Raw genomic sequence first — 23,825 nt, 5'->3', positions numbered from 1 at the left:
ATTGCCCACGCACCCAGGCCCAGTTCTCCAGGTCTGAACTATATATATATATATATCTCTATATCTGTTCAAGGTTTCCAGCCCTAACAATAGCTGAGCCCTGTCCTTTGCAGAGCCCTTCCCAGTGTCCTCCCTCTCCCCCTCAAATCTGGCACAGCATTCTCCTACTCACAGCCTGGCAGAGTGCTCACAGTCAGGGACCCCAGTCAAACTGCTGGTTTCAATACCCTGCAAAGAGCTACAAAAGCAGAATAAAAGGGGGAAATATCCAGTGCTGCAAAGCAAAGCAGCTGGGGGCTGTGCTGCAGGAACCTCTCTGCTGTGTGCTGTGGGAGTAGGGCCTGCCCATTAACCTCTGCCTGTGGTACATTATGGCTCTGCTTTAGATCCTAAATACATGAACTCCTGTAACCCAACGATCCAGTGACCCTCATCTGGCTGCAGGGCAGTGCTTCCCTCGGCTGGTGCAGCCTGAGCACTCCCAGGGGCAGGGATAAAGGGACAGCAGCTGGCTCAGCTGTGGGCATCCCCCTCACACCAGCACCAAGCTTGGGCTGCTCTGGTGGGATGTTCAAGCTTTAACAGTCGGTTCTTGTTCACTTCCAAATGTCACTTGTAGATTAAAAAGGGGAGAATAAGCCCCTTCCTTGCACATGGCAGCTTTTCAAGGTCTCTGTGTCCTTCCAGCAGCAAGGCAGGTAATGGCATGATTGAAGACCTCAGGCACCTCTTCTGTAAGATATTGATGCTGTTTTAAAGTGAAGTGGGTGTGAGCAGAACACACTCATTCACTGTAAGCCTTGCAGCAGTCGTGTATTATCAACACCAGCACATGAAGTGCCTCCAGGCTATAAACTTTTACAGCTGCTGCAGGTCTAAGAAAAGCCCCAGGTACAGCCCAGGTGCAGGAGCTGAGGCTGCTCAGCAGAGAGGGGCCAACACCCCCTGTTCCTTCTTTTCCCCTTAACGATCGGTGCATGACAGCTTGAGCTAAATTAAGCAAGCTGGGAGATAAAAATAGCAGCAAGAGCTAATTAAAACTGTTCCACTCCCCCGTGTCCGGGGTACCTGAGCCAGGGAGGGGAGGCAGCAGCAGCAGCAGCTCTTCCCCTGCTTCCGCTCCTCTCTCCAGCACTGGCAGCTGGAGGGGGTTTATGAACATTTTCAGTGTGATGAATGAGAGAAAGTGAGAAATCCCTGAAGCAAAGTAATGCTGAGGGCTGCAGACAAGTGGCAGGTTGGCCAGGCTGGCCAGGGCTGCTGAGACCTGCATCCCCTCAGTGTGATTAAAGATGATTGATAGCACGGGGCAGTGCCTTGTTAGCCAGGAGATTGCATTCCCCTTCCTTGCTTGGAAACCAGCTTTACCACAGAGCCTCTGAGCTCTGAAACGATGGTGTCAAGAAAGAGGAGAAGGGCTGTGTCATCCACACCTCAGGCAAACAACTTCAGAACCCAAGTGCAACTCGTGGCTGCCATTAAACCCAGTCACCAAACACGGCAGCTGCTCCATCCAGTTTGGGACACAGCTCCCTGGAAGCTCTCAGTGATGCCTTTCTTCGTGCACAACTCTCCAGGTCTGACACTGAGCAGCCACTGAAGTTTGGTCCCATCTTCTTGTAGGAAAGGTATTTGCCTTGTGCAGCTTGTTGGGTCAGGAATATTCATGTACATAGCGAGTACTTGTACATCATTGGAGGTACTGAACTCTCTACCACCCAGATTTTAGCAGGATTTGTTACCATTCCAGGATTTAGGGGTAATTGTCCCTAAAAAAAACCACCAGGTGAAACTTGCCCTGTGTGTACCCGGTGTTTACCCACACTCCTCTCCCACTGCCCCTTTGTACCACCAGGTTCTGGCTCCCGTGGCACACACCCAGCAGCACCTCTCCTGCCACCTACATACAACCTGAAACTCCCAGCCAGAGCTGCTGCAGACACCTCTAGGGCTTGGAGGGTGAGCCAGGTCCTGTCCTGACAGTCCTGAGGATGCTCCCTGTGGATGGGATGTCACCAAGCAGCACTGGATGGGCACCAAGTGGGAAAACGAGTTATCCCCACGTTGTCCTGGGTCAGGGGATGTTGTCTGATGTTGTCTACTCCAATAACCCCCTCAGTGCAGCCCTGAACACCCCTCTAATGAGGATTTTCACTGAAGAGTGATGACACCTCTCTCATAATAAAGGAAAAGCTGCAAGTCCTGTCTTCCACAGGGACCAAACACAAACTCCATTCATCTGTAACAGTCCATTTTCTGAGCCTAATGATGGAATATGTGTTGTCCTTTGACAAATTCCATTTTCCCAGTAAATATTTTACTATAAATGTCAGATACTCTGACAACAGTTATCAGTGTTACTGGCTCCAAACCATCTTTTCTAGAACACACCCAGAAAAAAAAAAATCCCTTTAATTTCAGTGAGATTTAGACTCCCAGATAACTTTTGACATAGGCTCCATCATCTACTTATTTTAAAAATGCCACCTTCAAGCCAGGGGTTTAAATCTTTCCAGCTGACTTAGGAAAAGCTCCCAGTGTTCTCTCCAGCCCTGTGCAGCTCCCAGCTCACTGATCCCATTGAAGTCTCTGCAGGCTTGTGCATTATTTCCCCTTTTGTATTTTATATCTTCCCTCCCCTCTCCATAAATAAAGCTGAAGCTGCAAATGCTGCGGTATGGATGCTGCCAGGTGGGAATTCACTCAGCTCAATGAATATATTCAACAGCTCCAAGATACAGCAAGGCATCAGAGAAAGCCACACACAGGAGCATTTCTGTGCCCTGGATGCCACGTGGGGCAGCCTGAGGGGAAGGTGTGAGGGCAGAGGGAAGGGCTGCTGGGAGCCAGACTCCTGCCCTTTGGCTTTTTAGCGTGGCAGACCGAGATGGTGCCCCTAAAACCCAGCAGATGAACCTCTGAAGGGAGGACAGACACAAAGCACCTGTGGAACCAAAGGGCAGCAAGTGGTGGAAACATGGGAATGCTCCTCCAGCCGAGCTGCCAGGCTGGGTTGTGCCACCAGCACCTGCTGCTGCTGCACGAAACTCAGCAGGAACGCTCCTCTTTGGCTGATCCACTCCTTTGCAGGGTTCTTGCTGAAGAAGTGCTGCCTTCAGCAAATGCAACGCCCTTGCTGCCCTTTCCACAGGCTCACCTGCACCTTTTAGGCACCTGAAAGCTCTGACAAGGCCTTCTCTCCCCCCGAGGGGTTTGAGGGATTCAAGGGACACGGTGGGGACAGCGGTGCCGCAGGTCAGACCCACTCCCTGCACACCCCCAGGAGCCTCCTGCTGCCTCTGCCTGGGAGACCCAACCCTAAAAGCTGCAAAAAGCCATCATCGTGCATCAGGGGCTGTTTTAGAGGAAGTTTTAGGAAATGTCAAGCAATTAATCAACATCCAAAGGACGTGTCAGACCCTCCCTTCTCGCTGCCGCCGTGGCTGAGACACCACATTTCACATTTCACCACCTTCCACAGGGTATGAATAAGTGGCACATGCAGAAGTGAGGACAGGCTCCATGTCCCCCATTCCCTGCTCGTATGGTAACACATGATCCAGCTTTCATTTATTTATTTATTTTTAATCCCTCTACTTTACTTCACTTAACAACCAGGTCAGGTTTTTCTCAGATAGCCTCGCTCAAATTCACACTCCCCTCTCCAAGGGGTTTGCTACACCGGAGAAAACATTCACAGGCTGACTTCCAGCAGATTTTACATTCCCTGTGAAAAATACACACGCGTTCCTCAGCTAAACGTTCCAAACTCGCCGCCGAGGAGGGGGATGCTCACAGTGCCCAAGAGATGGCCCCTGTTTGAGCAACCTGATGGGGGAAAACCCAGGGATGAGGAGACCAGGGATGAAGAGCCAGGATTTTCCGGCTTCCTCGTGCTCAGGTCCTTCCGTCGGGAATTTGGCGAAGCCAAACCCCTCTGCCCGAGCGGTGCCGGTGCCCGGGTCTGTCTGTCCCTCCCTGCCGGGGCTCGCAGCGCTCCCGGTACCCGGGGCCTCACCGGGGATGCTGCGGATGCTGCCCGGGGCGGTGCCCCCGCCGCCCCTCCCGGCCGGTCCCCACTCCAAGGGGAATGTGGAAAACACAGGCAACACCTGCCCCGAGCCCTGCGGCTCCGCACCCGGGCGGCGCCTCCCAGATGCCCCTTCCCTCGGCTTTAAACTTTCACGGTTTTACATCCAATTCGAACCCCCCACCCCCTCGAAGCTGACCCCAGGACTATTTCCCCCCGTTCCCGGGGCAGCCTGGCCGGGACACGGGAAGGAGCCCCGGCCTTGCCCTCCCCATCCCAGCCCGGCACTCACCGGCCCCGCGGGACGCGCCCGGCGGCCCCGGGGATGCTCCGCTCGCTCCGCGCCGCGCCGGGAGAGCCCGGGGAGGAGAGGGCATCACATGGCGCCGGCGGGGCCAGCCCACCTCTCCCTCCCGTCTGCCCCCGTTCCCTCCCTCCCTTCATCCCTCCTTCCCTTTCTCCATCCTCCCCTTCTTCCCTCCCCCTTCCCTCCCTCCTTCTTTCTCTATCCACCTCTCCTTCCCCCTCCATTTTCCTTTATGCATCCTTTCCCTTTTCCTCCCTCCTTTTTCACCCTTTCCATTTATTCCTCCCTCTTTTCCTCCGTTCCTGTCCTTTCCATCCATCTGACCCCAGTCCCTCAGGCTGGTGATGGCTCCACTTCACCACCGGGGCAGGGGTGGGAACCAGCTTTGCTCCTGCCCTTCTGTGCATCCTGCCTTCCACGCAGCTCCCACCCCCCCTGCACCCCACACCTGGAAAACGAGGCTCCCAGCGCTGGGTGGGCTGCACTTCCCGGGACGTGCCTCCTTTGGGAGCTGGGGAAGGGCAAACTGGCTCCCGTGTCAAATCCACGGCTAAGGACACAGCAGACACTGAGGAAGATTGGAGGGCAGCAAGCCAGTGTGCTGGAGAAAGCCAGCTTGGCAAGGCTGGGACCAAAGCAGGGACAGAGCCAGGGCTAAAGGAGAGAGGGACACAGGGAAAGATGCTGTGGGCTCTGGAAACCACAGCCAGCCTGAGTGATTCAGCCAAAACACATAGGAAAAGAGTGGCAGAGCCAAGAACGAGGATGCAGCTCCATCAAGGTGTCCAGCAACGGGACACTGCTTTGGGTACAGCGAGAAGGACACGAGAAGGGTCACATGCCATGTGGCAACTCCAGCTACATGAGCTGCCAGCCCTGGCAGCGGGGCCGGGGGCAGCTCACGGACCACCAGCACAGCACCTGGAGCTTGGAATTGCAGGGCAATTCCTTCAGGGAGAGCTCATTCCGTGCAGGGGCTTTGCACACACGCCGGGGTCACCCGTTCCCAGCGCTCTGGATAAAAACGTGCTGCATCTTTGCAGGGGCGTCCCCAGGACAGCAAAACACAACTGCCCTAAATAGAACAACCCGAAATAAAGTGCGAGCTGAGATGCGGAGGAGGTGTTGTTGGGCGGCTTGTTGGGAATCAATGGAGCCCTGTGCTCGGGCCTGCTGAGCTCTGCTTGAGTCACAGAAATGCCAGAATCCCACGGAGGATGTGTGAGCTCGGATTTCTCCAACCAGAACACGGTGCAGCCCAATTTAGGCAAGTTCCAGTGAGATCCAGGCTGGTAAACACCTCCCTCCCAACAGAACCCCAACTGGCAGCCAGGGCACACTGGTTATTTGTCTCTGAGGGGCTGCAGCTCACGTGTGTTCCTTCATGCAAAGTTACAGTGATATTTAATTTACAGCGAATTCAGCACGTTTTCCTGGGCTCTCATTCACATTTGAGGAAGAACTGGAGGTGGCAAATCCATCAGGGGGTTTGACAGCAAGGACAAGGCAGGGATTTGGTCAGCAGAATGGATTCTGCACTGGAAAAGGCAGCCAAAGGGGTGATGCCCTCCAGGACCTCCAGCCCTGGGGAGGAGGAGGCTTCCCTGGGATGGAGCTCATCAGCAGGGAATTACCAATAAAGCCACAAAGCTACAGGAGGCAGGTTAGACCTGGATGTTCACCATGTGCTGTCAGGGTGCATGGTTTTAACACAGTTATTGGCTGTTCATAATTTTTCTTTTCTCTGTATTCTTAAAAAAGCCAAACCAACAAACAAAAAAACCCCCAAAGCAGGGATTCATTTTTCTGCAGACACACAATATGCTGTATTGCTGCCTGGGCTCTGGGCAGGATTGTTTGAGTACAACGTGAATAAAGCTGCAGCACATACAGTGACATAATTAACCATTACAGTGTGAGAGGCCCCCAGCAGCCATGCATATAATCAATTAGAAATACACATTTCCAGCTTCAGTTTCTTCCCCTCCCCTTTGTTTTTATGCAAATGCACTCGGGCTAAAATGCTCAGATTTTCTGCTGCTGCTCCTCTCATACAGCAACTTCTGCCCTGGCAAAGCACGTGCACGAGGCCAACACTCACCCCAGGAGCATTTCCCACAGCCATTCCAGGGCCAGGAGGGCAGAGAGCACCAGTGATGCCTCCCAAAACCACAGCTAAGCTCTCCTACTCCATTAGCAGCCTGTGCAGAGTTCCGTCCCCGTAACATGTGTCTCTCTGATGATGGCAAACAGCAGTGAAGATGAAGTGGAAACCCCTTCTCCCATGCCAGGAGCCTGGCATGGCTGTCCTAGGCAGGACAATTAGCACTTTGCATCATCTCAGCATCCTCCAAAACGTGGGTTAGGAGTTTGCCAAACCCTGCAAAAACATCTGTTTTGGTTTATTGCTTCACATGACACCATCTGATGCCACCTCAGAGCAACATCACTTTGCCTTCCCTGCTTTTCTCTGTTCCTGCTAAACTCTCTCCTCCCCAAGAGGGAGGATCCTCCCCCACAGCCACTCGTGGGCAAGTGAAGCCAGGTGGGATCTTGGCCCCCTCAGGATGTTACAGAGCTGTGCTGGTCCCTGCAGGGCTGGAGCCTGACCCAGCCACAGCTGTGGCAACCTGAAGCTTCATGGACAGCTGAGCAGCAGCTTCGAGGCTGCACCCAAGGTCCAATCTTATTAGTGAGGAGGGATTTGAACTTCATCAGTGGCTCAGATCAGAAGTGATTTCTTACAGCAGCTCTCCCTGGGCAGCCAGTGGTGCAGTGGAGGGGGGTGGTCCCGTCTCCTTTCAGCTGCAAGTGTTTGATTCCTGCAGGTGACATCTGCAGGGAACTTTTCCCCTGGCCTTTCCCCTTCCAACAGAAGTCACCTTGGAGGAACTCGGGTTGTTGCACAATAAAAACCTGGTCCTGTCAGCTGGGGCCATGAACTGGCGGAAAACCTCAGGTTTGCCTCCCCTCCCACTCCCTCAGATTTGCTCCACATGGAATTACTCAGACAGCAAATCCACCTGAGGGCAGCCACCCCTTGAGCCCACGTGTGGCTCTGGTCTGGCATCAGACAAGGGTTGTGGACCAGCTCTACCTGCACATCAGGCTGTGGGAAGCGTTTTGGGCACAGCCTGCACCAGGAATTGTTGTGTTTGCCAGGGGAAGGAGAGCGAGCAGGTAAATGCAAGGAGCTGGTGACGCTGGGGCTGGAGCTGCTGTGACTTGTGTGGGAGGTGACGGATGCTCCCTGCCAGCTGCCTCAGCACTTGCTATTTTTTGTCATTTCGTGGGCAGCACAGCCAGGGGGAGGCTTGGGGAGACGCTGGAGCACAACAGGGATGTGCAGCAGCCCCAGCACAAGGCTCCCCAGCTGGGAACCACCTGCCAGAGAGATTTTTGAGATTTCAGTTTTTCATGAGAGGGTGTTTGAGGGGTATTTCACGCTGGACTGCAACACTGGCACCAGCAGCCCGGGTTTGGGATCCACAACTGCGGCAACCACGGCTCCTGTTCAGGGGGGATGCAACCTTGGGATGGACTGCTGTGGCAGGGGTCAGCACAACCTCTGCTCCTTATCCCAGCAGCAACATTATTATCTTAGTTTTCAAACACTGAAATCAGGGAAAAAAAAAGGGAAAACTGATGGCACCAAAGAACACCATCCTCCCTCCAGGAAGGGCTTCCACATCCCGCTTGCACCGTGACTAAATTAAAGGAATCAACTCCGTGGGCTGTTGGAGCTGAAGCTCCATTTGCTGTTTCCCCCTGCACATCCCTCTGCCTGGAGCCTCTGCCTGGGAGGAAGCACAAGGAGAGGTGCAACATTATTTTTATCCCAGCACCCACGCGCCCTGAACAGCCCGAAAAACCCCATGCGGGGCCTTTCGCAGCCTCCCCGAGCAGCTCTGACTCACAGAGCCACAAAGGCACACGTGTGGACCCAAGTTACCCACTTCAGCCAGGAGAAAACACCCTCTGAAGTCACGTGGGCCCAAAGTGAGCTGATCAAAGATGAGGATGGGCCAGTCCAGGGGCCTCCTTTTTAGTCCTCGTGCTGTTCCGTGGGCACCGCGTGCCCAGCCCAGCCTGGGAATCTGAGCATTCCCACCCTGCAGGGAAGGAGCTCTGAGAGGGCATGAAGTGCCCACATCCCAGCCCTCCAACAGGGCAAGCTGGAAGAGATGCTGGCAGGCAGCACGTTTGCTCTCACTCCTGGTGTTTTCTGTCATCTGCAAAAGGAGTGGAGATTCCACCAACTCAGGTTCCCCCTGGCAGCTTTCCCTGGGGCTGGACCCATCCAGGTTCCCCAGAGCAGCCCCTCTGGAGCCTCCCAGGCTGGCTGGAAAGCAGGTGCTTGCAGGATGAGGGATGGCTCTGGCCACAGCAATCTGATTCCAAAGGTCATGTTTGGGAAAGCAGTTTAGATGCCATTAATTATTAAAGCCTCATAAGGCTTCTGTTAAGGGTAATAGTTTTAAATGTGATTTATATAGCCCTGAAATTCATTACCAATCTTTTAATGATGTTAGTGTCAATCAGGCATGAGAATGCTAAATGACTTATCCCAAAATGACCAGGAACTGATCCAAGGAGTTTTGGGATGCTCTCACCACTGGCCTTTCCCTCCTTCTGCCCTCACACTCCTTGCTGGTTGCTTTCATAAATCCTTCTGATGGATTTTTCCTGAAATCACACCTAATCAGTGTCCCAGACACAGTTACACTTGTAGGAGAAGCAAATGAATCCTGTTAAAAGAGTGTTTCTGGAGGTGTCACTGAAAATGTTGAAGCTTTAATGAGGTTTTATATAAATTGTTGCAGAGTGTTTTATATAGATTAGGAAGTCTCCCTGTTACAGGCATCGAGTTTTAGTAAGTGTTCTGAACAGAGGAGCGAGGTAAGGGGTGATGGATCAGGTCCTCAAGTAGGAAAAATAGGAAAGATAGCACAGATGTGGAGCAAACACTCTCACACTCTCACACACATGAAATTCATTCCCAGCACATGAAGAGATGGGTGATTTTTGCCAGCCTTGATGGGCAAGAATAAGATCTAAAACACTTCTAAGCAAAGTTCCACTGTGGGGTTGTTTCTTTTTCCTCACCCAGGTATTGTGCTTTAAATTGGTTTTGGAACTTTTCCTCTCCTTCATCAGTCTGTGCAACAACCTCCTGGGGTAGGGTGTCAGGCACTGACTCAGGGACCAGTAATGAGCACTAGAAGTGGCAGCTGGTGCCTGACACTGTCACCCTGGCAGCAAATGAGACAAGTCCCTTGAGAAGGAGACAGTACTGACTCATTTCCCATGAGATCTGCCTCATTCCATGCTCCTTCTTCAGGGAAAGCAGGGAAAAAAAAAAAAAAAAAGGCAAAAAATAAATGTTAGCAGGTAACTCAGTGGGCCCAGCCCTGCCACTGACTGTCCTCCCAGACACATCCCCATTTCTTGGGGTGTAGCATCGCTTTGGGAAGGTGACAAGTGACAGATGCAGTTGGGGGAAAACGTCCTTTTGAGGACAACCCATCCACCCGTGGCAACAGCTGCCCTGATTTGGGCCCCTGATTGATTTGCCTTTGCTTTACCCTGGCTCCCCAGGGAGCAGGTGGGATTATAATTACCTTGTGGTAATTAATGCAGCCATCATTTTATAGCTACCCGAGCTTCTCTCAGAGGAGATGGTTTTATTTGCAGCTCACACACCAGCTCTGTGAAAGTATTCTGAGATTTCTCAATCAAATACCCAAAGCTCTAAAGAGAAGTTGAGGCTGGGAGGGGCAGCCACGGGTACTTGCTGTGATTTGTGGGGTGCTGGACGCTGGAAACATTCCTGGTGGAGATCCTCTCACGTCTGGGATGCGACAGGCACGGAGAGATTCAGCCTCTCTCCTGCAGCCTTTCACTCTTAATCTTTCCAAGCACCAACCAGCCTAATCTTGCCTTACTTAGAAATAAAAATGCACAGTTGTACACCCTGTCCCCTCCCTCCCCACCCAGGCAGAGTGTTGTTGAGCCTCACACTCGAGCAGCAGAGTCCCCCACGCAGCCTCTCACGCCCCGCTGCTCCCGCTGACTCAGCCTGCTGGGAGCTGGGGGACTCTCCCTTCCCACGGGACCCCCACTGTGGGAGGCTGCACACTGTGGCCGTGGGGTGGCCAGGGGCTCTCCCACCTCTGGGGGTCCATCTCCACCCACCCACGCTCTGCCAGACTTGGCTTTGCCCACGGATGAGTCTGGAGGGTGTTTAGAGATCCAACGAGCTCCCACCCAAAAGCCACCGTCCCTATGGTGCTGGTGGCCTGACCACAACTAGGGATGAATCCTGACCAGCCAAGGGGACAGGGATGTGGGTCTGGCAGTTTGGAGAGCTCAGGACCCCCTCCTCCTGCCCTGGATGCACAGACCCTCCATGTGCACCAGCTCAGGGCATCGGTGTCACCCCAAGCTCCCTGTTCTGGTGTGCAGGAATGTCCCAGGCCCTGAGCAGGGACGCCTTCCTGGGGTTCAGGAGCTGAGGAGCACGGACATGCTGCCTCTGGAGAAACCCCAGGAATTCCAACCATTCCTTTGGGCAAACCCAGCCAGACTTCTGCAAATTCAACTAACCTAATTACTGATTTGGCATGAGATTCAACCCATGTTGAGCAGTTACAGAAGAAGGAGCTGCCTGTCAAGTTGTCACAATATTTGTAGGTGGCTTTCAAAGTTTGAGAAGGAAATGATGTCAGTCTAAACAAGAAAGTGGGTGTGGGGTGAACATGGCTGGTGGGACTGGAGGTCGTGTCCTCTCCCCCCAGGAGCGCCCAAACAGGTATTTCAGGACCGAGGTGGGTCCCTGAGCATCATTAATTAATCTCTGAAACGAACCCCCTTCCTCTCTGCAGCCTCCGGGCTCCCTGGAGTCAGTTTTGAAAGGGAATTCCATCAAGGGAGACCAAACTCTCACAAAAGTAATGATCAGTATTTTTATTCGTACACACTTGTTTGGAAACTACAATTAATCTTTAACAAAAGCATTTCATGCAAACGAAGATTGAAGATATTGCAAATTATGGGAAAAAAAAAAAAAAAAAGAAGATGCTGTAATTTGTACATCAGTCTTGCCCACTACACTTCCTACGGTGTTTTTTTTATTTTTACTCTTTTGAAAAATGAATGGCCTCTCAAAATTTTCTGGTGGCATCTTGCAAATAAATGATATGAAAATAAATAACGTTCTCCTCTGTATAAATACAACATTTGGGTCTTAAAATAATATTAAAAATATGAATGATTTCCAGGTGGGATCACTCCTTGTTTAAAAAAAAAAAAAAAAGGAACATTAAAGTAACATACAGTCATTTGAAAAGTTTCAGGTGTTCTCTGTATTGTGCAAAACCAAAGGGTGTTGGGAAATGCACATTTTAAAAAGAGCCAACGAGCTTCATTTCGTTGAAATTAATTTTTTTACGTTCATTTTGAGAACATGGGAGAGAATAAACGAAAGGCCTGGTGGGGAACGAGCCATTGATTAAATTTGTTACCACTGGAACAACACCTTTTTTTTCTGCTCCAAGGCCAACAGCAATGGACACAAACATATAATTCTTATTTTTGGTGATTTTGGGCTCTTGGTCCCAGCCAAGCTCTGGAAGGACGGTGCCCTTGGCAGTGTTGCCTCATGGGGTTCAAACAGAAGGAAAGCAAATCCAAGTAATTCTTAGGCAAAGCTTATATAAATATCAGAAACAACATTTTCCTTGCTATTAAAATGTTCCTGTCACTAATGATTATAAAATTAATGAAACATCAGCTGTGGACTGTCCAATGAGTCCTGAGTGAGAAATGGCAGCAGGCTGAGCATTATCAACGCTGTTGCTACTCATCCTGTTTAAAATCATTAACAGACTTTTTAATTTATTTATTTAGGTCAACTGACATCAGTGGGAGAAAAAAAACCCCACACAGCTTCTGGAGCAGTTTTCTTTTCAATTCGAACTACCGTGTCACAGACAAGGAAAAGGAAACCACAAAGACATAAATACAACACAGAAATACATTAAAACATCAACAGAAAGTATCAACCTGTCATGGACGGACCAGGAGTCATATAAACATTACTAGAAAACAGCTGTGCTGACCTTATTTATCCACAGGGAATCTCACCCTCCCATGAGCAGTTCTGGTAAGACTTCCATCGACATGGAATTTTTAAATTGCACATAAAAATCTTGGTAACTGGAAAAGAGGTGAGTGCAGCTGAGCCACACAATCAGCATCACTGCCCCCCCTCCCACACACCCCCCCTGACTCCAGGTACAAAAACTGGACTCCAGGTTCTGTAAGAAACGTTATCAGATCTGATTTTGGTTCTCTGGAGGCGCTTTCAGCAGAGTTATTAAAGTTCTATAAAAAAGTAGAAACAGCATGGTATAGCCAGCAGTACCATGTGGATCCCAAGAAGCTGATTTTAACAGTAAAAATGGTAATAATACTCACACGACTCTTTTCAGGTGAAAAGGGTATTTAGAAACATTGCCCAAGAAGTCCTCACACCTCCCTGTGAGGTAAGTAAGTATTGTTACCCCCATTTTACAGCTGAGGTAACGGAGGCTGAGGGGTCCATAAGTGGCCTCTCCCTCCCAAGGTTTTCCTGGGAACAGGAGGGCTGTAGTGCATGGTGATTAGTCATGATAAGGCTGTTTAATTGCCACTTGTTACTGGCACAGTGAGGAGATCAAGCACGTTTTTGGAGTCGAGTCTTATTTAATTCTTCAACTGAACTATCTCAGATCCCGTCTAAGAGTGCAGAGCTGAGGAAAAAAAAGTGCTTTTTATGCTTGTTTACTTATGGACTACTGGACAGCCCAGTGCCTACCTACGAGCAGCACAGAGGGGACACAGCCTGGAGCCCACACTCACATCTGCAGAGACAAAAACCTGTGCACAATAACTTATCCTAACGGCTACAAGGACTGAAAATCACAGTAAGTACTTTCAGAAGTTCCCTGGCAGGTCCAAAAGCCCACTGTAAACTCAATACTGTAAATATGCTTTCTATTATTGGATTGTTGTTATTATTATTATTTCCAATGATGTGTTTGGCTCAGTAAGGAGGATCTTCCCCCTCTGCTCACTGCATGTCTGGGCATTTTACTGGGATTACATCCAGGTGCACCGGTTGGGAAAAGACTTTGCAAGTGGTACCTTTCAATCCTTGGACATGTCACCTTTCCAGCTGGACGACAAGTTCCTCTCTCACTTGACTAATAAATTTAATAGAAGCCCAGAACTATTCAATTGAACTCACCCCCAAAGACAGGATGGTTTTCAAAGGCCAACAGTGTTCAGGTGTGATGAGTTTCTGTTGAACTAACAGCTGATTTCCAGAAGAACTTTCTTCAGTTTGTAAAGGGAAATTCAATTGTACTTCTGGAAAGAATGAAGGATCAGAAAGCTAAATTGCATTTCTGCTCTAAACTGCATTAAGAAGGAGTATTTTATTATGGGAATGTGCTCTCTCCTTCTCACGGATGTGCCATCCTTGCTGAGAACACCAGGACTGGCCAGTGGGTGAAGTGGTTATCCTGGAAACCCACCACCCTGCTCCAGTGACTCAAAAGGTGCCCAAAAACACCCAGGTGCCTGAATAAAGAAGAAATTTGCCCAGGAGCCAGTTAAGTCCCATTTGATCCCTGAAAACCGCTCGGAAGTTTTACATGGCAGACCTGTGCCTCCCTCAGCAGGAATGGGGCTGCCCTGGAACACCTTGGGACTCAAGCTGTGGGATGGAAACACAGCTCCCAAAACTCCTACCCGAGCTTCAGTGCAGTATAAGTCTCAATTTTCCTTTCAGGAATCTTTGTGGCAACGTGGGTGTTGGGATTACAGTTGCCATCGAACACAAGTGAAAGAAAAAGCAGCTCTAATGCCTCTCCCTCTGTTGATACATGTTCTCTAGGAACCCAAATCTTGTGAAAAATATTGTATAAATAACATCTGCCTTTAAAAAGATACGAAAAGGCTTGCAGGATACTTAAGGTTTTCCTTGCCATTACAAATGCCTGGATTCTGAGCAGCCACCGGGAGTTCTCGGGACAGGGCCGGTCTGAGAGCGAGCGCTCACGTGTGAGCAGAGCAATGAGGGGTAACAAACACTCAGTCCCTGCTTTATCCAACCCTGCCTTGCTCCTGCAGGATCCAGGAGTTCACAGAACCTTTTCCTAAGCGTTACAGACACCTACAGAGGATGGTAAGATTTGTTGCAAACCCGGGGACTTGAGGTACCGACGCTGAAGAGGAATTTCTGCTCCTATGTCAGAAAAACTGGGGAACAAATCCAAGTGCTGAAGAGACTGGTTATGGGAAGCAGCCAGAAAATGAGCAGCTCTGTCCCAGTGCTGGACCAGCTCTGTGTCCTGGTGTGAACAGCACCGACTGTCACAGCTGTACCGGGAACAACCGCACTGGGACTTCCCTGGACAACTCATCAGGAAAACAGACCTGTGGGAATATCTGCCCGTGGGATCTCCTGCCTGGCTTCTGACCTGGTTCAGCTCTGCCCTTGTTCTGCTTCTCTTACACCCCAAACCTGTGTGCTGGCATTTCTCCCAGTGTTTTCCTTTCTCAAAAGTGTCTTTTTCCACGTTCTTAAAACACACACAACGCCGCCTCAGGGCAGACTGACTGAGCTGAGAGCCCCTTCTTCCTTCAAATCTGAGACTCAGCAATCTGTTACCTTAATCTATTATCTTCTACACTAGGAGACTCTGATTTCCCTAAACTACATCAGGCTCATAATACTCAGAAAATAATAAAAGCTCATGAATGCTGCACCAGGCCACATGCTTTGTGGTGAATACCATCATTTCTGAAGTACAGAATACACAAAGAAGAAAATGGACTCCCAGTCTCGGCTGAGAACGTGTTCGACACAGAACGGCTTAAAAACTTTGCTCCTGACATGTGTGAAAAATTTGGAGTCCTGATTATTTAGGCAACAATCTGAGTTCCTGAGAGTTGGCCAGCACCCCTCCTGAGCCGTGTGTGCTTTCCCACACCTTGGGATGTCACCAAAGCCTGGTCTCTCCAGGATTCTCCTGGTTACAGCTGGGGCTGCAAAAGGACTCCTGGAGTGTTGGAAATCGCCCATCCCAGCAGCAGAAACAGCTCCTGAAGGCCCCAGGGGTGCAGAGCCAGCACACAGGTGCCACTCACACCCAACCCTGTTTCCCTCCACCACTGTCCCCCTCTCCACAGGCCACCCCTGCAGGGCCAGCCCACCCCCCTGGCTGCCACTCTGCAGGACCGGATCCTTCTGACAGAATCTTTGGCACAGGTTCCATGTTTTATTGTCATAAAAGATGATTAGAAAGTAGACTCCCCTCCCACCCTCCCCCATTACACGTTCTAGTATAAATTTAAGTCTTTTATGGCAAGTATCTTACTTTTTGAATATGTTTACATGCTGGAAAAATCGTAATCAGTCTGCATGCAGCAACAGAGACATCATGCTTCTGGCATCACCATGCACGTCTGACAGACAAAAAGTGCCTATGGCTGCTAAGGGGAACAAGGCAGAAGGGACAAAAAAATAAGGGGACTGCACCAACTACTATTTTACATGCTGTAACAAAACCAAAATATGCACAAAACGTATTTACTGATATTTGAATTAATATCTTCTGGTAAGTTGGAAGAGGAAATATCAAAATTTTTTTTCTCTAAGTGATAGGAGAGGAGAAGATTGCATTAATTACAGTGTTCATCATTGCAAATAAAGTCTATTTCCTTCTCTGCAAGTAATAAGCAGATGTGAAATGAAAGCCTAATTGAACCTCGTATAAAACCTGCAGGTAGCAATTATTGTTTAAAAGTATATCTACTTTTAAAAAAAGAGATTATACCCTAAGCCAGTAACAATATCCAAAACCTAAAGTAAAAATCAAAACAATAGCGAGGAAACATTTAGCTAAATCTAAATGTGTCATTCAGAACAAGAACTTTCACAAATAAAGCACAAGTTGTTTTATAAAATTTTTATAATACTCTTTATGCTTGATATGATTATGTCAATAATATAGATCTGCTTATTATTATTAACCCTTATTATTAAGAGTTATTACTAAACATGCAAAATTCATTGCATGAAGCATATGTAAAACGTAGTAAATTCCATTCTATCAATAAAACAAGGTTTAGGTGCTGCTTCTTTCAGGCTTGATTATTCTACAGCCCAAAGTTTTCTGAATTAAAACTGACTATTTTAAGACTAAGTCTCACTTGATTTTCATGAGCTATTCTGAAGAAATCAGGAAGTCACTCAGGGCTGCATTTTTTGTTAATTTAGTACACATAATCCTTTCAATTTACTGCCCTACGCTGCAGACTATAAATAAACACATGTAAATAAGATTGAGGAGGAATTACAGATTTGTTTTACATTCCAGGTTAATAAACTTCATAGTAAAATATTGGTATTAGAACCAGTTAACAGTAAACTCGAGGAGCGGTGTAAATTAAAACCAACTGAACAAACAATGGCACCCTGGATCACAGAATAATCTCATGGAGATTAAAATTCACAAAAGTATTATTAAAATTATTACTATTATCATCATCATTATTATTATTAAAGACAAAATTTCACCCTTGAGTTTATCACATGCTACTTAGCACAAGTCCCTAGAGACGTGGCCACCACTGAAGCGCTTTTGTTTGGGATCTCATGGGGATCACGAAGCCTCAGGGGCTGATTTGATTTTATTTCCCCCCCTCCCCAACACCCATTCCCAACTTTCTTTTTCCAAACAGCTCCTTTCAGCACTGTTTTTGCAGTGCCTCTCCTCCCCAGTGCTGTCAGTCCCTCGTGCTGCTCGTGGCCCCGAAGCCCACCCCGGGAACTGCAGGAGGAACAGTCCCACCTCCAGCATCTGCACCCAAGGACTAAACATTCCAGGTGGATTTTTATTCAGACCACGTGTTAAGATTTTTTTCCCAACACAACAGAGTGGAAAAAGGAGCAAAAGGACAGGGGGGAAGTTACAAAATACATAACGTACCAAAAAATGGGTAAGTTTAGACAAGTCAGCGCTGACTTCTAGAAGAGTAAGAGGGCACCGTACACTAATTCATGTCCCATTAAGACAACAACGCTGTTGCAAAGCCCAAATCCTGACTAAGTGGCCCTTCCCTCATCCTGCACTCTCGAACCCTACAATTTCCAGGCCCAAATGGAATCAACAAGGCAAAAGCCTAAAAATTGTAGGGTTCAGGGCTGTTCCCCAGGGCGGGATTTGTTCCTGCTCTGCTGTTTTCATGCTACATTTTCTACAAGGGGGTGCACAAACTGGGGGTTGACGTAAGAGAACCCTTCAAAATCCGTTTGGTCTATGTTGGCAATGACCAGCTGATCCGGGGGCGTCAGCACCGGCTGTCCTCGCGTGAAGAACTTATCGAAGTTTTCGGCACCTTTGCCACACTGCAAGGAAAGAGAAAAACAGGGGAAAGGCTCAAAAAAGAAATATAAAAACATCAGCAATACATCGGTAGTCCCAGCTTTTTGTCAGGCTTCCCCTCCTTTGCTCGTGAGTGGTTAAGAGAAAGTTTTCTTTTTGGATATTTCAGCAAAAAATTGCAGATAGATGGAGAAGTTTTAAGAGGTGAATTCTGGTGAAAAGCAGTCAGAAGGGTTTCCAGCCATCAGCATGAGGTGGTAAGATAAAGAGGCTTAAATGGTCAGAATCACTGGGATACAGAAAGGAAAAGAAAATAGTTTTATGGACAGAAAGAGATACTTTCTTGTTCAAATCATTTAATTCTTCCTAAGACCTTTATGATACATAATTAATTTTTTTGTGTTAGTCTCTGTTTCCTTTATGGGCTGCGAAAAGCTTAATGTAATTTATTTATATGCTTTGGCTCTTCATTGTGCTGCCTATAAACTCTTGTAAACCCACAAATGACAGCAGAGCCTCAGTCCTGGGGATGGTGGGAGGGAGCTGGGCAGGGAGCACATCCTGGGACAGGTCCTCATTACAAAATGTGCTATCACAGGTTTTTTCCTCTTTTTTTTTTGTCTTAAAAGACAGTTGTCTGGCAAAGCCCAGCCAAAAAGGGGGGGTTATATATAGCTCCAGGCTGAGCACAACTCCTTCAGAACAGAGACCAAAAGAAATGAGGTTTGCAGGAGGGATAGTTTGGAGGGATGCAGAAAACACTTGGTAGGCAGGGAAGTATGAGCAGAGGCATGTTAAAAAGGATGAAGGTGGTACCAGAACAAAATTAGCTTGTGTGCAAGGAGAAGATGCATATTTGAGGAAAGTTAGGCATTGAATAATGTGGAGATGTCTGAAGGAAACTGCGAAATCTGCTCATCTCAAAACTACTGTAACAGATTTTCAAACAAAGTGTGGTTGCATGATAAAGGCACTGAAGGTTTTTCCTGCTGCCACTGACCTTTTCCTCCATTCCTACAGTATCCCTACAATCATGTGGATTTAGAGGGTAACATGACATTATCATCTTCAGAGGATGAATTAGAAAGGGCAGAATAGAGCTAGTACAACAGACCAATATTAAACATTGATTTTTTTTTTTCCTGAATTAATGCAACGTGGATTAATCTGTGCACTTAAGGGAAAAGCCAACTGGAAAGGGGCCTGGATTCGGGGCTGAGATGTTTGGCTGTCTTGGAAACAGCCCAGTGAGAGTGTCCAACCTTCTTGCAGAGCACCTGGCAGGTGCTGGGCTGGACCTGCCATCTGAGCCCAGCTCAGAACTTCTGCTGCCTCGGGCTCAGGGTGTTTGTATTCCAGGACAGACCCGTGCTCAGGTACTGGAAATCAGAGCTCCCAGAGGACACTGCTCCAGCCTTGCAGGAACACAGGCACAGGAGCACTGCACCAGGTCCAAGGCTTCTTCCACCCAGGGTGCCCACTGAAGCCAGTGCATTTTGGGACAGAATCTCTGCAGAACAAGAATGGAAAGAGCTGAATTTGACAAGGGGAAAACTCTGAATCACTGGCATGGAAGTTGATGTATCCCCAAATTAAGTCAAATTTATTCAGAGGCACAACAGTCAGTTCAGAGCAGCCACAAAAGGGCTATTTATACAGGGAAGGCTTTTGCTAAAGAGATGATCTACAGATAAGCATCATCCTGCCACAAAATGATGCTCTTTTTCCTTTTTAAATTTTTTTTCTCTTCTTTTTTCAGCAAGTGGAAAGTGTTCAAACAACTTGCATATTGAAACCAAACTTCCTGACTCCATTAGGCCTCTTACCCTTGCTTGTATTAGTAGAGGCTAAGAAATAAATCATGTAAAATATTGGTATATTTAGGGGGCAAATATAGTAATTTATCAATAAATTTGCACCTTCAATTACATTTTTGTCCTCACAGTAAGGAGCAGCATTGCTATTATGAACATGAATGCAGCATTAAAGCAGAACTGCAGAAATTCCAAAACTCCTAAACTCAGAAGTAAAATTGGTCCTTCTTGCCAAATAACCAGCCTATGCCTACAGCCTGTGAAATGTCAGTCTGGAAGGGAACACCTTTTTTAAACCAACCAACTGCTGACCCAAAATCTGCAGCTCCACATTCCAGGAGGAGCTGTGCCTGGGTGAGGAGGCAGCAGGATTATTCCTGGAGAAGATGCACCTACAAAGGTTTTCTAAAAAAAACCCACGCCAAACAAAGCCTATAAATACATCCCCATATCTACAAACAGATTAAGGGTTGTGTGGTTTTTTTTTTTTTTTTGCTTTCTAAACTTAATATCCATCCCTGGAGGGACTGAAATGTATAGATGTGGTGTTTAGGGACATGGTTCAATGGTGAGCTTGGCAGTGCCAACTCCAGCAGTGGGAACTGTTGGATTTGATGATCTTAAAGGTCTTTTCCAACCTAAACGAGTCTGTGATTCTATGACACTGACAGAAATAGAATCAGCCATCACAATAAATGAGTTATACATAGGGTATGTAAATACCAGGCTTGGATTTTAAATTATTTTTATCTGGGAGAGTTAAGGCTCCACGTGAATCTGCCTTTGGTGTATTTTCAAAGCTGCATAAACAAACCAGGTCAGGATAAGCACAGAGATGGAGCACAGTTGCTCCAAAGGGGAGCCAGGATCTGCCACAAAGTGTGCTGAGATGGAACCAGACCATCCTTCAATGTTTTAGTACCTTCAGCTGGTGATACTTTTAACTTCAAGGAGAGTCTAAGCACTCAGCTCCTGAGCTAATAAAAACAGAGCTGTGAAGGTAGATTTGCTTTGTGATCAGCTTGAAGTCTGACTCGAGAAGCATGTAATGAAAATCTTCTATAAAATACATCTGAAGAGCAGCTCCCCTTTGCACAGCCAGCTCTGGGGACCAGCTGGGCAGGACTGGCAGCACCACACATGTTCTTTATTTATTTACACCCTTCCCTGCGTGCAAAATGCCCACCATATAAAAAGGGTATTTTCCCCAGCACAAAACACCCTTCTCAGGTGCAGCTCTCCTCTTGGTGACATGAAAAAGTAGTTTGTATGAAAAAGTGAAGAATAATTTTGCCACTGGGTATTGGCACCCCTCTGTTCATTAGTTTGTGGTACCTCACTGGTGTGCCTGTATTAGCAAATAAATCAGAGTACAGACCAATCACCCTACACCTCAAATGCCAGAGCCAGCCAGGCCTCTCAGCTGAAATAAAAAAGGGATAGAGAAGAAAGATTCAATGTTAGGACATAACAATTTACAGCTGTTCCTTCAAGCTTGTATTCTTGTGTGCAAATACTTCCCTTTGCCTGTCAATAAAACAGTACATGCTGAAAGAAATTCTGTCTCAACAAGCCCAGCTCTCCCAATTCTATTATGCAAACAGCTCTCAAGGTAAGGACATCTTTCCACTTGCATGGATTTCTAAAATATTCCTAGGGATACAATCCAGTAACAAACATGAAAGGTAAATCAGGGATTACTCTGCAACCTGAGCAGACGTTGTAGGATGGGGATACAACTCCCCCTCCTCCCCTTGCTGTGCAGCCTGTGGAGGAAATTCACCCCTCTAATTCAAATCCCTTTAATCACTGACTTCAGATGTTGTTCAGAGGAGACAGTCATGAACCATGTTTATCACCAGTCTCACCCCATCAGCCACCGATGTGAACGTGCCAATTTTCACGCAGCGCGTGACCCAAACCAGGCAGGACTCAAACCACGGAGAGACTTTTTTTTTGCAAAGGAACAAAACACACTGGGTTGCACCACAAGGTGCCAAATGATGAGCAGAATTACAGACTGGCCTGCCACAATCCAATTGCCTTATTTTAGCAGTGTCCCAGATCTGCAGCACCAGCCGGGCAGCATTGATGTCACCCCATGGGGAGGGCAGCACATGGAGCCAGGGAAGGACTTGGCATCTCACTCACCACTTTAGGTTTGAAAGGTGGCTGAATCTCTCTGTTTTCCAATTTTTCCCAGTCAATCCTCCTGAAGAAAGCATGTTCCCTGATGTCTCTCTCACCTTCAAGGCCACAGCCAAGGCGTTTTGCAGGATGTTTAGTCATTAGCTGTCGGGAGGAAAACAGCAAATGATTCAATTTAACGCTGGAATGAAAGCGAGACAGACTTTCCCCTGGTTGTGATGCTCTTGCTCCTCTCCTGAAGATACACATTGCTAATAAAATTGTTTTGAAAAGGTAAAATTCATTTTCTGAAGATGAATTTTCCTGTTTGTTCCCTGGAGACAACACATCAGCAACAAAATTAGGGGCTGCACGGGAGAACTTTTCCCCACTTGGCACTGGTTGCCACCAGAGGTGCAGGTGATGCCCAGGACATGCTGTCAGCTCCCACCTCCTGAATTTCACCTTTAGTCTTTCAGTCTTATAAATCTCCAGAACAGCTTCTGCCTTATCTCAACAATCAATTAAACATAATAAATTCCAATACACTAAAGCTGAATGAAGAACAACCTCCCACTCCCATTTCATTTCTCTGGGCTCGTTCAAGACATCTCATTACAGGGCCTCCAATTTCTTGGCACCCAGCTGACAGTATCTAATCTGTGTTCCCTCCCTTGCATTCTTAATGACATCCTGGTCAATACAAAACCCAGTTGCAGAGATTAAGGAGACTTGGGGAAAAGAAACAACCCAAAACCCACCAGCCTGGCGTGCTCAGAAACTGTAATGTGCTCCCTAATTAACGAGCTTCAATTGGTGTGTACATTAGGAATTGTGCAATGTAGCCTTCAACTCTCAGTTTCAGTATTGTGGGGACGTTTTAAAGCTGTGCTACAAATTATACATGATTAATGTGCTGCTGGGAGTGATACCTCCACACATCTTTTTAAAAGCTCAGCTGTACTGCTCTAGTCTCCTTCCAAATGTTGAGCTGATCTGATTCCAATCTTAAACCTAAAATAAAAGTGACTCTAAGCAGATTTGGGAAGGGGTTGTGCACTGGGCTGGAATCACAGCCTTCTTCAAGCCTAACAGCAACTTTCCCATTTTTGCTACCTTTCCCAAAGCCCTTGCTTTAACAGTAGGTGACGAAAGAAATGTGAGCATTGATTCTGGTAGTTTTAATTCTTTCCAAAGTTCCTGCATTTACCAAGCCCAACGAGCTCTGAATCAGTGGAATTGATGTCAAGCAGATAAATCAATTCCAAGAGCACAGTGGGCATGTTTGTCTTGCCCACTGGTGCCCAGTCCTGGGATTGCTGAGCTCCCACTGACTGCAAGGCTCAGAAGCTTTCTCATATTGACTTCTTAGCTCAGGAATAATGCTCACTGAAACCTGGGATTATTTTGTCAGTTCAATACAGGGGATGAACACATCAGTGTCACAGAGACTTGGCCTTAAACCTCATGCCAAAGGGCAGTTTTTGCTTTCTGCCCTCCCTGGGTGTGAGCACCCAGAACAGCAGCAAGCAGGGGAGCTGAAAATGGGGCAATTACATCCAATTCAGACTCTGCTGTTTGAAAATGTGATTGTCACAAGGCAATTAATCTGTGTGTACTTTACAAAAATATATCATGTTTATTCTTTGCTACCCAGCACGTCTACACTGGGATAAGCTCCAAAATTAGCTTGGTCTTTCCTTTTACCTTGTTGCTCTAAACACCTTTACTCTTCTGTGATGATTTTCCTTAAGGGATTAATATCCAGCTCATGTATAATACCTCCTAAATGGTTGCAGAGGATAGGAAGAAAGTAAATACCAAATTAACTGATACTAAATGCAGTGGTATTTTATCAGCGTAAATCAGACCTCAAATAACGATTACAAAGAGTGGGTTGGAAAAGCTGCAGACTGATGGTTCTCCAGAGAATCCCATGGAGTCAAAGGAAAGTCAAACAAACTGTTTTTTTCTTGAGATAATCTCCTGAAGTCAAATCTATTCTTTTCCTCAAAATTTGCAATCTAAGGCCAATTTTAGGCCACACAAGTCACCACTGGGTCAGGATTTTCCCCACGGTTTCCTTGCTTTTATGCTGAAGATTTTCACAT

The 23,825-nt window shown here is 47.6% G+C and overlaps 1 protein-coding gene across 2 annotated transcripts in view; it reads right to left on the bottom strand.

The window, feature by feature from the left end:
* Positions 1–11,288: 11,288 nt before the first annotated feature.
* The window catches only part of PRKCA (protein kinase C alpha), a 136,568-nt gene continuing 124,031 nt past the window's right edge, over positions 11,289–23,825 (bottom strand). For both annotated transcript variants that reach the window (XM_050318994.1, XM_050318995.1), the window contains 2 exons: positions 21,739–21,879; positions 11,289–17,796 (listed from right to left, as the gene is read on the bottom strand). In XM_050318994.1, the coding sequence (XP_050174951.1) occupies positions 17,632–17,796; positions 21,739–21,879 (306 nt within the window). In that variant the 3' untranslated portion in view covers positions 11,289–17,631. The remainder of the gene's footprint in view (positions 17,797–21,738; positions 21,880–23,825) is intronic.

Source organism: Myiozetetes cayanensis, unplaced genomic scaffold (assembly GCF_022539395.1).
Source record: "Myiozetetes cayanensis isolate MyiCay16 unplaced genomic scaffold, myiCay2020 scf22, whole genome shotgun sequence".
In the NCBI taxonomy this organism is placed as follows: Eukaryota; Metazoa; Chordata; class Aves; order Passeriformes; family Tyrannidae; genus Myiozetetes; species Myiozetetes cayanensis.
The sequence above is the reverse complement of the archived record's forward strand: the minus strand, read 5'-3'. Positions and strand labels throughout refer to the sequence as shown.